This window comes from Equus asinus, chromosome 3 (assembly GCF_041296235.1).
Source record: "Equus asinus isolate D_3611 breed Donkey chromosome 3, EquAss-T2T_v2, whole genome shotgun sequence".
NCBI lineage: Eukaryota > Metazoa > Chordata > Mammalia > Perissodactyla > Equidae > Equus > Equus asinus.
Window position 1 is genome coordinate 106,026,551 of NC_091792.1, and position 14,389 is coordinate 106,040,939.

At 38.3% G+C, this 14,389-nt stretch overlaps 1 protein-coding gene across 7 annotated transcripts in view; it reads right to left on the bottom strand.

Moving 5' to 3' along the window:
- The window catches only part of SLC4A4 (solute carrier family 4 member 4), a 318,368-nt gene that overhangs the window by 211,849 nt on the left and 92,130 nt on the right, over positions 1-14,389 (bottom strand). Inside the window, exon 1 of one of the 7 annotated variants that reach the window (XM_044766112.2) lies at positions 7,232-7,333. The exons of the other annotated variants lie outside the window; for them this stretch is intronic. Within the exon in view, the coding sequence (XP_044622047.1) occupies positions 7,232-7,292 (61 nt within the window). The 5' untranslated portion in view covers positions 7,293-7,333. Of the gene's footprint in view, positions 1-7,231; positions 7,334-14,389 lie in introns of those variants that run through there. 7 annotated transcript variants of the gene reach the window in all.

The following is a 14,389-nucleotide window of genomic DNA, read 5'->3' on the forward strand; positions in this document are numbered from 1 at the left end:
GGTGACCTTATTTTCATCCATACCCTTCACCTACCTAAAAAATTTCACTTGTGGCAAATTTAGCTATAGCATTTCCTGCCATAGCCCAATAAACGCTGTCACTGCTGGTGTTGACAGCTTAGGAAGGCAATCCAAAAGTCAGACTTCCATTTTCTCAGCTACTCTCATTCTTTAATCACCACTATTAACCACTGGTAACCAGTTATTCTGAAGTATCTTTAAGTGCTTTTTTTGATTGTTGAAAGCAAAATCTAAAGCAGGCTTTTAGCCAGACAACACCTGAGTAGTGTTTGCCAGCCTGATCAGCAGATTCACTTGAAGTCATTAAAAATACAAATTACCAGGTTTCCCAACCTCCCGTCTCTGTAGGTCTGAGGGGGGAGGGTCGAGTCAGGAATCTGTATTTTTAACAAATGCCCTGGGTGAGGTTATAAATTAAGCTGGTTTGGTAAACCCTGATCGAAGCTGTCCTAATGAGTACCTTATAATTAAAGCAGAATTAAGCACATATTTTTCTCTTAAATGCTCTAATGAAACTTAGGCAATCACTTTAAGTAATTGCCACCCATTTAATGTTTACTGAAACAGTTTACAACTAATTCACATGCCATTTTCTAAACGCTTCAGGCTGACTTGGCTTTCCTGCTGTGCATTAAACAGTTTGTTAACTATTAATAAAGAGTGAAGAAAAATCAGAATCTGGAGGTCATTTTAACAGTTGAAGGGGCCACCAAGAAGCACGATTTGTAATTAGCAAAATACATGTGAGTTCCTTGTGGCATTAACCAGAACCTTATGATCAGCGCTTTAAAGCAAGAACAGGCCATGAATAAGCAACCTGCTTCCGAAAATAAGTCACTTTCTCCTTTTGGCCCCGTCAGTATTTTCCTGTGTATTTTCTAACTATCCTTGCAGGTAACAATGAGTATTTGTGAGGCAGCATTACTGATAAATGAACTCAGGGCAAATATATACGTAAACACAAAATGAAAATTGCTAACATCTATTAAGCAATTACTATTCTTCATACTTAGTCCCCATTCCAAGTTCCTTGCATTTGATTTCTTTTCCATTTAACAATGCTAGGCACCATTATTATCCCCATTTCGTCGATGAGGAAACTGAGTCCAGGAGAAGTTAAGTAACCTGCCCAAGGTCAAACAGCCAGGAAGTGGTAGAGATAGGAACTGAAACCAGGAAGTCTGACTTCAGAGCCTCTGCTTTTAACCACCTGGTGTGCTGACACGGAGAGAATTGTAGGCTTGCACTGTTTGACAAAAGTAGAGGAGCTATGACAAGAAACATAGGAAGAAATGGATCTTCAAAACAAGTCGGGCTTACAAATCAGTATCCAATTCACTACTGAGGGCCTACTGTGTGTTGGGAGATGCAGTCAGTGCTTTAGGAAATATTAATAGAAAGATGAATACGGCATAGTCCCTTCTCACCTTCACTGCTTAATGCAATTGTCAACTCTTTCCTAAAGCCTTCCCTGACTCTGGATAAAATAAATCAATGTCTTCTGTAGGGACACAAAGTACTGTGTGCGTCTGTTAAGCACAGTTATATCACTTTTCACCCTGCATTATAATTAGGTCTTCATATGTCTGCCTCTCCTGCCCTTAGGCTGTAAGTCCACAGCCCATGTTGGGACCAGGGACCATGTCTTAGCTCCTTCTCCAGTACCCAGATTCCCAGTACCTGTGCCTGGACACACTGCTGTCTTGAAACAGATTTTCATTAATCAATGAACAAATAAAACACAGAAAGAGGGACACAGAAGTGAAATAACTTGCTTAGGAGTCACAGCATGCTAGTGGCAATGAAGAGAAAAGAATCATATATCCCAGCCCTAGTCCTACGTTCTATCTAATGGACCACACGCACCACACTAATCTTCTCTTTTGCTAAAACTGCTTGAATGAACATTTTATCATACAATATGAAACATCTAAAATTTTGTTCACATTTCATCTTTATGCTTCACCCTTCCTGTAACATAGTAAACCCTTAAAGGCAGGGACCATTGCATCTCTCACTTACTATGTCAGACCCTGATAAAGGCATGCACACTGGCAGTCTAATTTTCAGAAGAGCCATCTGACATAGCTCATTCTAAAACTGAAGGTTTAGAGAGGTCAAGCCACTCACTTGCCCAAGACACACAGCTAGTAAAAGACACAACCGGGACTTACATCTAACTCCAAATCCCACACTAGTAACCACTGTACTAGTTTTGTGCTCTCGAACATCCAAATCCCAGTTTCATCATCTACTAGTTATGTGACCATGGAGAAATTAGGTAACTTCTCTGAGCCTCATTTTTTTCCAGCTTTATTGACATATAATTGACATATTATAACATTGTGTAAGTTCGAGGTGAAAAATGTGATGACTTGATACAAGTATATATTGTGAAATGATTACAACAATAATGTTCAACACCTCCATCACCTGACATAATTACCTTTGTGGTGTGCGTGTGGTGAGAATATTTCATATTTATTCTCTTAGGAACTTTCAAGCATATAATACAATACTAACAATGGTCACCATGCTATCATTAGAGCTCCAGTACATTTTCATTTTATAACTGAAAGTTTGTACCCTTTGACCAACACTTCCCATTTCCCCCACCCCTCAGCCCCTGACAACCACCACTCTACTCTGTTTCTATGAGTCATGAATCTCATTTTCATCTTCCGTAAGATTAGTGAATGAGAACTCACAGGAATGATATAAAGATTAAATGAGATAATAAATGTAAGTTGTCAGTCACGTAGTAGGTATTCAATAAATATGTATTGATTAGCCCATTGAATAATCAGATTCTGCTCAACAATTCAGCACATTTGACAATCAATTGAGATAAGAAAAGTTCTATTAAATGCTGTGCTGTAAAGACAACTACGTTGAGATTTCTCTCCCAACTAAGTTCCAAGTGCTCCACAAAATTAAAAGTATAAAAGAAAGTAAGATTCCACAGCAAATAGAGACACATACAGATTAACATTCTTCTAGGATATCTTTTTACTATCCTTCTGAATAAGTAGAGACTCTAAGGTACAAAGGTAGAAAATTTGCCCAAGGCCGACTCCATATTTGGGGATCTGGAACGGGAATCTGGTCTCATGGTGTACTCATCGAATCACAGCTGCCTTGATTCCACGCTAAGGTGTAGCTCTTTTTCTAAAAGCACTTCCATCCTGAAACAGAGACATTCTACCCTGTAGAAGAAGGATTCAGAAGACCTAATTTCAGGTTCAGGCTCTACCACATACCAGCTCTGTGAATCAGGCCAAAGCTTCCTCATCAATGGAATGGGAATGACATTGCTTTCTCACAGGACTGCTGTGAAGATTAAATGAGACAATGCATAGGAATGGGTCTAGCATAGAGCCAAGAATATAATAGGCACCCGAGAGAAGTGATGCTACAGTATCTGGAGATCACAAGATGCAGCAAAGCAAAGTGTTGGTGCCCCTTTTCTTCCAAGTCCCTAAATACAGGGAGGGAGAAGGTAAGGGAGGGAGGGAGAGAAAAAAGGAGGGATGGGGGAAGAGGGAGGAGTGGGAAAAGGATGTGGAAGAGGAAGGCGGAGGGAAGAGAAGCAAAGGAGCTGGGATGCTACAGTGCAACAGTCTTGTGACTTTAACCCTGGATTACAATGGTAAACTATGGCCTCTCCTGTTTTATTCTTTCTGCTAACTGTAACAGAAATTGTGATTCCTAATCAAAAAATCAAAACGTGAAATCGGGGGCTGGCCCTGTGGCCTAGTGGTTAAGTTTGGTACAGTCTACTTCAGCAGCCCAGGTTCAGTTCCCCCGCTTGGACCTACACCACTCATTGGTGGCCATGCTGTGGCAGTGACCCCATACAAAACAGAGGAAGACTGACACAGATATTAGCTCAGGGTGAATCTTCCTCAAGAAAAAGAGGAAGATTGGCAACAGATATTAGCTCAGGGAAAATCTTCCTCAGCAAAAAAAAAATGTGAAATGGGATGAGTCACAAATAGATACTTTTCATCCATGTATCCTAGAAGAGTTGTTTTTCAAGAGATGGCCCATGGGAAAGGCGAGAGGAGACAAAAAGCACCTTTACACACGAGCCACAGTCATCTGCTAACATTCTGACTGAGCCACAGAGATAAGTGTGAAACACTAACAGGCATATTGCATTGCTATGAAATGAACCTTACAATCGTGCAGATGCCATTTGGGCTAAATTTTATTATAAACAACCAATCTGCTTTTCTTTACTCCCAAAGAAGCATTACATGAATAATCGATCTACTTTCTCCATGCCATCTTAGCATTTATCCCTCCCTTCCTTCTTCTGCTAAATCCTCAGATTTGTATCTGTAATGTGCCTCAAGTTCGTGAGAAGCACAACTCAAGGTCACTACCACATTCACGGGAGAGATTAAAACAGAGGCAAATGAGATCTGATGGAAATCACCTTCAAGAGAGAAAAAGATGGGCACAGCCTGGTTTTTATACTTTCCTTTTTGGCAGATTGGTAAACCTCATTTATAATAGAATGTACTGTAAACACCAGAAAAATGATTACTACAAAAAGTGAAAAAGTGTAAGAAAACATGATGGAGTTTGAAAAACAATCTATCTAAAATCTATTTACCAAAATCTACGCTCGGGTAGAGTATATGATGTTTTGCGTCTCCAAATACCCTATTTAGGCCTAACATGACACCATCCTCTTTCTCCATAAGGTTGCACAGTCCCAATCTTCGTGTTACCTATGGGTCACACACTGAAGGCTGGGGCATCATCGCCATTGAAGTTACCATTGAAATATACGTATCCTGTCTAGAAACAGGTTGCCGAAAATTATGCATTTAAGACAGAGTGCCTACTTTCCAGAATTCCAGGATCCCTAGGGGTAGAGAAACAAACAGCCAGGAGTCAACAATGCAGGTAGGACACTTCAAAGAAAGTGAGCTACAGCCCACCCAGTTAGGTTCAAGACCCACAGGCCCATTTCCACACTTTCCCTTTGCCAAAAACTTTGCTGTTTTATATCTTCTAAAGGAAATTTTCATCAATAAGGAATATCTGTTACCTTCCTACTCTGTGGAAAGAATCAAACAAACATTGTGGTCATAGAGAAAAATCACCAAGTCACAGAAGTTTAGATCTGGAAGGGACCTTAGAAATGATATAGAGATAGGATTTTATAAACAAGAAAACAGAGGTTCAGAGACATTAAGGGAAATGTCCACATTCAGCAAGATTTTTTTAAAAATTTGTTACTCTTAGCACATTGCTTCTTCTACCACTCAACACACTTTATCAATAACCTGGTCGTTTACAAAGTTTTTAAATATTTCCTTTGCTAAGACTGAAAAAAAATCACCATACTTCCAAGCCCACAAAACTAAATACACAACTCCAAGCTCAAATGTTTGCCTCCTCCCCATATCCACAACAATCAATGTCATTCCTACCTTGAAATTGAAATAAAATAACATCTTACTAAGCTATACTATCTTTTGCAATACAACAAAAGCAGCAAACATCAAATATAGGGAACAAAACTGGGAATGTGTCAGACCTATCATAGTAAGCGTAATTCATGTCCTCAGCACCTGTCTCCTAACGCCCTATTTCCTGTGCCTCGACAACAGCGAGGCTGGTCAGCACCAGTTGGCTGAAGTCACATATTATTCAGCCACTTTTCTGCCTCACAGAGAGCAAAAATGAATCTTTTAACTCCACTAATTCCACAGTTCATTCAAACCCAGAATAAAACTTTTCTTTGGAAATATAAATGGTGTTGACATTATGAACAAATAGATGTGTGAGACGTCCTGCTTCAAAAAAGATGTTATAAGAATAAACATAAGAGCTAGACTAATAAATAAAATTTGCTAAGATTTCTCTAAAGTTGAACCCCAGGAGAACATCTCATCAGAATAGTCAAGAATTTCCAATGGAAAGAACAAGCAAGTAAATTGAAGATGAAGCCAAAGAATGAAATGAAACTGGCTACTCTTCTATGAAGCTGGATGGATGAAAATCATGTCCCAAATGACAATCAAAAGCCCTTTTACAAACTAAGAAACAAAGCACCTGCCCATCCCTCTACCTGAATTATTTCCTGTTGACACTTTCTAACCTGAAGATGGACCCAACGCCAACCGAGGAAACCCATTTTCTGGAATGCAAAACTCACGTTTAGGAAATATTGAATCTTCTTTCCTACACTCTTTACTGTGTAACCAAAGGATGCTCACTTTTACCTGAAAAGCTAGATACTTTTTCTGAAAAGTGTAATACACATTTGATCATATTTGTCTGTTTGATGAGTCAGAAAACTATTGTTTTAAAAGTTGATAAGTGCTACTCTTTAAGCATCACTATAAATTATAAAACACTATCAGCCTTAACAGTTGAACTCAATCCTTCAAAATGCAGTCTTTCACCAAGCTGTGTAGAAACTAAGCCTTTACTGATCTCTGCTCTCTGCCTCCTCCTTTCTCCACCCAAGACTGCCTGAAGAACCTCAATATGAAATTAGCACACCTGTGATTTTCACTCCTTAGCAGCAGACCTTATGTGACTATGCCTTTTGACCACCAAAGTAGGGTATATTACGTTTATATGCATTGTCTGGGATTAAGATGACTCATGAGGCGTTCATTACTAGTGTTCGATTATACTGGAAAGAATAGATAAAATAATAACAATTAACATTTGTGTGGCAGTTCACAGTTCACAAACTGCTTTTAAATACATTACCTCATTTGAGGCTCACAAGTGCCACTGAGATGGAAAAGGGAAAAGGAAACAGAGCCTCATAAGGTCATCATGCTATTAAATAGCAGAAACAGAACTTGAACCCAGTTCTTCAGATTCCAAATACTATGATTTTTACACTGTGGCCAAAGAAACTAATGAATGGGTGAATTAAAAAATTTTATTTATATGTGTATATATATATATATATATATATATATAAATACCTATATTTATTTAGATTTATAAATATATATTCATAGATATATATATGGCAAACCAGAAAGGTAGACATAAGGATAAGTAATTAACCTCTACAGAAACAATCACACATGATAAAACAAAGAGTAAGCAGTTTTTAACAATGAGTGTACGATACAATTTCACAGAGAAGTCATATTATGCTACAAGGGCAGCTCCAGTTCTCAGACAAGAATGGGGTCTGTAAGCAAAAGAAGCTCAGAGTATCTACCTGGCGATGCAAAGTCACTCCACGATGCTGACGGTTTACAGCGCAGGGCCTGAGGCAGCATGCCACTGGGCAGGGCACAGTTAATGCAGATTCTTCAAGGACTCTGTCCCACGGCCAAGTCTCTAGCTGAGTTTTACAAGGACCTCTTTGTCTTGTGGCCCCTCACAATACATGGGAAACCTCAGAATGTCTCTTGCCACTGAGTGCGACTAAGCCGAGCCACTTGGTATTACTGGATCTCAAGGGTGGCCAGCTAGTTGAGCCAAGACATATTTCCAATATTTCTCAGACCTGCAAACAACCTATACTTTGTAAGAGCTTGTCTTTTATCTTTAATAAAAGATTAGGGGATATTTTTTCCCAATAATACTTTAAAATCCAGATAATATGAGAAAACAAAGTACTAGCCAATGGAGAATAACTTCTTATTTTCTGTCCTTTATTTCCCATCACCCAGCCAATAATGCAAACTGATATATCTGTTAAATGACAGGTCCACAGGACAGAATACATTCTCCCTTTTAACCTGAGAGACTAGATTTTCAAGTATGCATAATAAGTGGAGAATTACTTAAGATTATCAACTCCAAGGTACGCCAAACACACATAAGTAAGCCACTTTTTTAAATTAAGGAAATACTAAGGGGACAGTACATGTAATCAGTAGAAATTATCAAGGCACATTTCATTCTCCCAAATTATAATGATGTTTAAAACATTACAATTTAGTCTAATATATCTAAAAATAACTAATGGCCCCAAAACAGAAAATATATCTAACTCCGAATAAAAATAAACTCAAGCTTTGCCATTTATTCAGACATTTCTCATAACATGGAAATGCTGCATGCTACTAAAAGGTACAAATTGGATTTTTAGGCTCTTGGTTCATTGATCATTCCACATGAGATACATCAATTTCTAATTATTCTTATTGAAAAACACAAGTTAATATCTTTCCACATGTACATTTAAATGCATATAAATCCAAAGAGAAAGGAGTAGAAAGATAACCCTGGAGTGGGCTCGAGAGCACAGAGATGGAGAAAGGCTTGATTTTCTGCTCCCTTATTTATTCTGTACTATATTGCCTTTTATTCCATATTGCTTGAACTATGGAAATAACAAAACAAATTTAAAAGATTTGGTTCTAGGCAGGCCTATCTAAGACCCAGAAACACCCACTGAATGATACAATGCCGCAGAAATGGAGGAGAGGGCAGCTGCTGCCATGGACAAGCACACTTCAATTTAAAATAAGAGACATTATTAAGGCTTTTCCAAAGTGAAAAGGCGGGGGGGAGGGGGGGCTACAAACATTTTCTTCTCCAATCAATGCTGAAGAATTCTGAAAAAGAATTCGGTTCTATGATTGACTCCTCTCTTAGGAAAATTTCTTACGTGGATATTAAAAAGGATCTGTACATTCCAAAACAAAGGTAAACCAGTCCAGGGTTGCTGCAAAAACACCTAGGGTTTGCAGCTCCAGGTTCTAACCTGTCCCACAGGATCAAGAGACACTCCCTCTCCATCTCTAAGTATAGAGGCAGAGCAACAGTCCCCTTTCTGTGTGCCAGAGTCTGACGGGAAACGACTTGAACTCTAAACAAAGCAAGAGTATCAGTGGATGGCTGAGGAAGAAGAACCTCAAAGAAAGACAAGTGTGGAGAGAAGAGGAGCTTTTCCCTTTGCCATAGTCCACGGCTGATCCAGAACGTGGTTCTAAATTGTAAGGGGCAGAAGTCCAGCTCAGGAAGGAGTCTTAGATGAAAATATTACCAGACACAATAAAATAGGAGATAAGAATGCTCCAACCTGCAAGAAGGAGGTCCCAGGTGCTAAGCCAAACTGTCAGTCATTCCAAGTTACATTATGATGGCAAAGCTTCAGCTATTACCTCTAAAAAGGATGCCACCTCCATACACCCTCTCATATACCACTAACTATATGGTAAATTGATAGAGACTCTGTAGGGGGAATTGTGACACTGTGTGGCAGAAGCTTTCAGTTCTGCTTATGCTTTGACCCAGCAATTCCACTTTGGAGAATGTATTCTGAGGGAATAACGAAGGGTATGCTCAAGGACTTAACTACAGGGATGTTTGCTAAAGCATTACTTATGGTAACCAAAATGAGGAAGAACTTAACACCCCAAAATGGGGAAATGATTAAATAAATTATGGTATATCTGCACATAGCCATTAAAAACGATACTGGGCTGGTTATAAAACTATATAATAATCTAGGAGAATTTTCATGAGATACTGTTAAGAGAAAAGAGCAGGTAACAAAGATAGTATTTATAGTACGATACCATTTTTGTCAAAAATATATATGTTTAATATGCAAACTTAGGATATACCTAAAACATTAATGGCTATCTATAGATCTTAGATGGTTGTTACATCCTTCATTTTGTTTATCAATATTAATTATATTTTCTTTAATATATATCCACATATTACTTTTGTGATAAGAAAAATATTTTTGAAGTAAAATAGATAACTACTAAGTCTATATCTACAACCGTGATCTTCCTCCACGTTAGTCTTTTGCCTCCAATTATCACTCCCTGCAGAAATGAGCTCTCCTCTTCACTTCTGTCATTGAAATTATTTCCCCCAGTCCTCCACACCTAAAAACTTAAAGTCTGAATAAGCACACTTATAACTGCAGCATATCTAAATGCTCAAAATTTTAGAAAAGTAAATAGTCTCAGAAAAGCAATGAGTTGTAAAGAATCTGTTTTATGGAACAGGATTGAATTTTTTGCAAAGGGAAAAACTAAACTGTGTCTTTTTGACTAGTGACTTGTCATGTGTTAAATTAAATATAACTGTAAACATAATATTTGTAACATTTATGCATGTCATTCGTTCTTTCTATCATTGGCTGAAGAAAGCCCACTACTTCTAAGGCAGCAAGTCCTAAAGTTTGACTTCAAAGAGAACATAGAATGAGAAAGAAATCATTTTGGTAAGGAGTAATCTCTGTCTTTAGTCTTTAAATAGGGGGCATGTGTATCTTCCATAATTAATGGCAAAATCTCCCTGGCAAGCAGTTTCCAGATGCTTTACTTACACTATAGCTAATCAGTCTCTGATTCATCATGTGTTCAGGAATGTTCTCCTAACAGGCAGACTTGCTAGCTCACTGCAAAAGAAATATTGCTATCCACTCCACTGCCATAAAAAAAACATTTCAAACATGTTTCATCTCTTTCAGGACCAGTTGTAGACATACATTCTTTCTCTAGACAGGTCCCAACCAATTTATAAACATCCAAACATGAACTTACATCAACCCATGATCTAATGTGATGAGTTTACCAAGGTCTCCAACAACCTGAATCACGTGCCAAGGGAAATACGATGAACAGGCCACTCAAGAGTGAAGACGAGGCCCCTACCTGTCAGGGGAATCTGTCCCACAGCAGCACCACAGCTTCGCAGAGGAAACCTTTCCTAACTGCAGAATTCACTTCTCCCTTGAACTCAGAGAAATCTCACTACCATTTTACTTAGTTTATTTTTCTGAATGTTCCACCTCATTCCCGAAAGAATTTACTCTAGTTACTAACATATTCCCAGTTTTGGAGGGAACACGTAAACTATTTCTGGAAATTTTTGTCAGTTTAAGTTCTTCTTTATATCCACTGGGGAAATGAAGACCCTAACTTTTTCCTTGGAATTTCTTTATCTTGGACTCCAAAAACCGATTGTGTAATAATTACCTCACCCTTCACTGATGTTGTGAAAGCTCACCCTTCCTGCTGGCTCACAGTAAGAGGACAGCTCATACAGTGAAAGCTTTCAACACGAGTGCTCAGACCTTCGGAGTGGCAGGGCTATGTCCTGAGTTGTAATGGATGCCCTGAAAGTTCAAAACATATGAGGTGGAAAGAAAAATAGTTACTCCAAATATAAGTACTAACAGAGTTATCTAACTGACCCTGAAGACCCACCATTGAATTGACAGCAGAAGGACTTTTTCATGTGACACCAGAAGTCTAGGGCCTCAGGAGACAGCTCAGCGGAACTCGGAGAACTAGACTGGTCGCCAGACAAGGGGCTGTCAAGGGCGCTGTGTACTGCGTTATACAAAGTCCGCTCTTCCTTTCTGAGTTCTGTGTTGCTGACACTTGTGCTTCTCCTAAGCAAGTGATTTGTTTTTAATTCATGGTCTCTATAAATTGAGTTAGTAATCAAGTTTCATATTTGCCCTGGCTGGTAGAAAACTAAAAAACAAAAGTGAGGACCACAGGACCACGACTACTCGATGATTTATACTTGTTCTTTCTTGACGCCATTTAAGTCTCTTTTTTCTCTTTCATTTCCCCACTCACTCATAATTTATTTTGTATTCTTTTAGTTTATGTAATAACTCTATGTCACCTTGGATCTTTTTGATAACAAGGTGCAGTTCAAATAAGTAAATTTAGAAAGTCTAGGCCTTTTGAAAATTATTGGCTCAATTCAATATATGTTCTATACTGTACAGCAGCTTTTGGAAAATCAAGAAGAACCATACCATCATGAATATCACAGCCAAGCATTAACTTGAATAAATAACCAGGAACCTTTCAGATTCCCATGCAACCCAAGTTTAACCATGGTTCCAAGTTCACCTAGCTAAATTATATTTCATAGATCACTGAACAACACTGTATTTTATATCAGAGAAACAGCACAGGAAATTCACATTTTGTTGTTGAGATATGAAAATCTGTAGAAACATTAAAGCCACATCCTCAATTACAGCAAAACTGTATCTAGCCCCTAGGTAGTTCTGGGCAACTACCATCTGAACATAAAGAAAAATGAGCTAAAAGAAAAAAGAGAGAGAATTGTTATCCCATCTTTACCTTCATCTCTTCTCAACTAGTTTGCTGTGATGTGATTATAAATGCAAAATCACATATTTAACTATATGTGCAAAGCACTATATTTTCACCTAATTACATCTAAGTTAGATCATGTTACGGCCATAGTTTCAGGTTTTATAATTAATGAGACCACCACAAATTAGTTGAATAGCAGATAAATTGTTTGTTTTCTTTCTACAGATTTCTCCCTTTGAGTTATGAAAAAATGTCTGCTGTCTTTTAAAATTTGAGGTCTACACCATATCTAACCTGACTCACCTCCAGTCATTCAAGGAGACTGATGTTTCTCATAAAATGGTTATGTTCTTTTGGCATCACATTAATAATAAGTCATTAAATTTAGAGCTTTGATTCAACCTTGACCAAAATTTTTTTGGTGCCTCCACTTCCATGTAAATTAATGTTATTTATTTTTGTAAACTTTGATCTGATTTTTACTACTTTCCACAACCCGAATTTTTGACAATCGGCTACTTGTTTACTTCAAGCATGTCCATTAGCACACGCCAAATAACAGTACCCATCAAGAGGCTTTCAAACACTGCCTGGATTTCACATTTCCTCAAAGATTTTCCCCAGAACGAATATGACCTTGTGAATCCAGGTAAGCCCAACGGTTCAGCTTTGAGTTTCTCTCTCAAATAACACACCCAATCACCAGATTGGTTTGCATAATATGAGAAATCTAACCTCAATTCCATCCTGAGGCGACCTCATAATTTCCCTTGAAATATTGAAGACCCAGATACCCAGTCATATGTGCTAAAGCAATTACAGAAGGGATTTATTTATTAAACATTAATCCCCTTGTCATGCAGAGTATATCCAGAAAATCCCTGATGCACTTTTGCACTGAAACTTCACTGGAAACACATTTTTCTAAGTCGCCAAAGACCTTTCCCTGAACAAATCCGATAGGCCTTTCTCAAGTTTTCAATCCCCTTGACCTCCATGCTTCATTTAGCACTGTTGAAATTCTCTCCTCGCATGGTTTCCCTGGATGTTCTCTGTGTTCTTCTACCAGCTCTTTGTCTGATTTGCTGACTGCTCTTTTTGTCTGACTCCACCCCCTTGGCTGGCAACAGCTCCAAAGGTTCGGAACTCAGCCTTCTGCATTTCTCCCTCAGTATTCACCACTCTGAAGCATACACCACACGTATTACCGAACTATCGCCTTGTATAAATGCCTCAAAAATCAATGATTGAGGCTTGACCTCTCAAATTACGATCCCATCTCCAGTTACTAACTGGTCATCTCTGGCTATGATCTTGACTCTAATATCTCAAAAACTGAGCCCATTTTTTTCCCCAGCCGAGCAGACTTCCCCAATACTCCACACTAAACCCTCATTAGTTATACCTAGATTACAAAATAGCCCCCTAACACTCTCCCCACCTCTAGTTCTACCACTGCAATCCATCGTACATATCGCTGCCTAAATAATCACCATATTTATCATTTTCAGCACACTGCATGTATATTCAAGAATCCATGGCATCTTCCTTTAGACAACAAATAGATAGACAACAAGTCAACAATCAAATTCATCACAAATTATCCATGGCCATGGACATTCCATCTTGACCAAGCCAGTATGCTCAGGAACCACCATACATGACTTGCTTATTATAATTTCCAAACCTGTGTCCCCGCACACACCTTTGTTCCCACTCCAAATGCCATCCTCACATCTATTTGACAATTTATGTTTCTCTCTTCTTTCATTATCCAGTTCAAAATTCAGCTCCTTCGTCAGCTGGCTCCATATCTTTAGCACCACTCCCTGAATCACTCAATACTTAGATTTTCAATTTACACTGTTTTTTTTTTTCACTTATTGATATGTTACTTGGCAAGTGCTCTCAACTTGCATCATAAGTACACGTTATTTTTATCCCTGCTAGACTGTAAAACTCCTTAGAAGCAGGGAATATCCCTTATTTATAATAACATTTTAGTTCTTATATAAAAATATTTAGAACATTTTGGTCCTCTCTACAGTACAGTACCAACAGGTATCCACTAACTAGTTAGTAATTAACAAAGTAGTTGCCATGACTGGCCAACGTCATAATCCTAAACCCAAATCCTATAACCATAAAAAACACTACACATTCGATGTACATTTCAACCAATAGTCAAAAGAGATGCAATTTCTTTCAATAACAAGTTCTTAAATATTCCATTATGGACACTTCCCCTCTTCAAATGAGCTTTATTTCCTTTCTCATGTTTTCCTCTGTAGCTTGTCCACCTGCTGGAAGGATAAGGA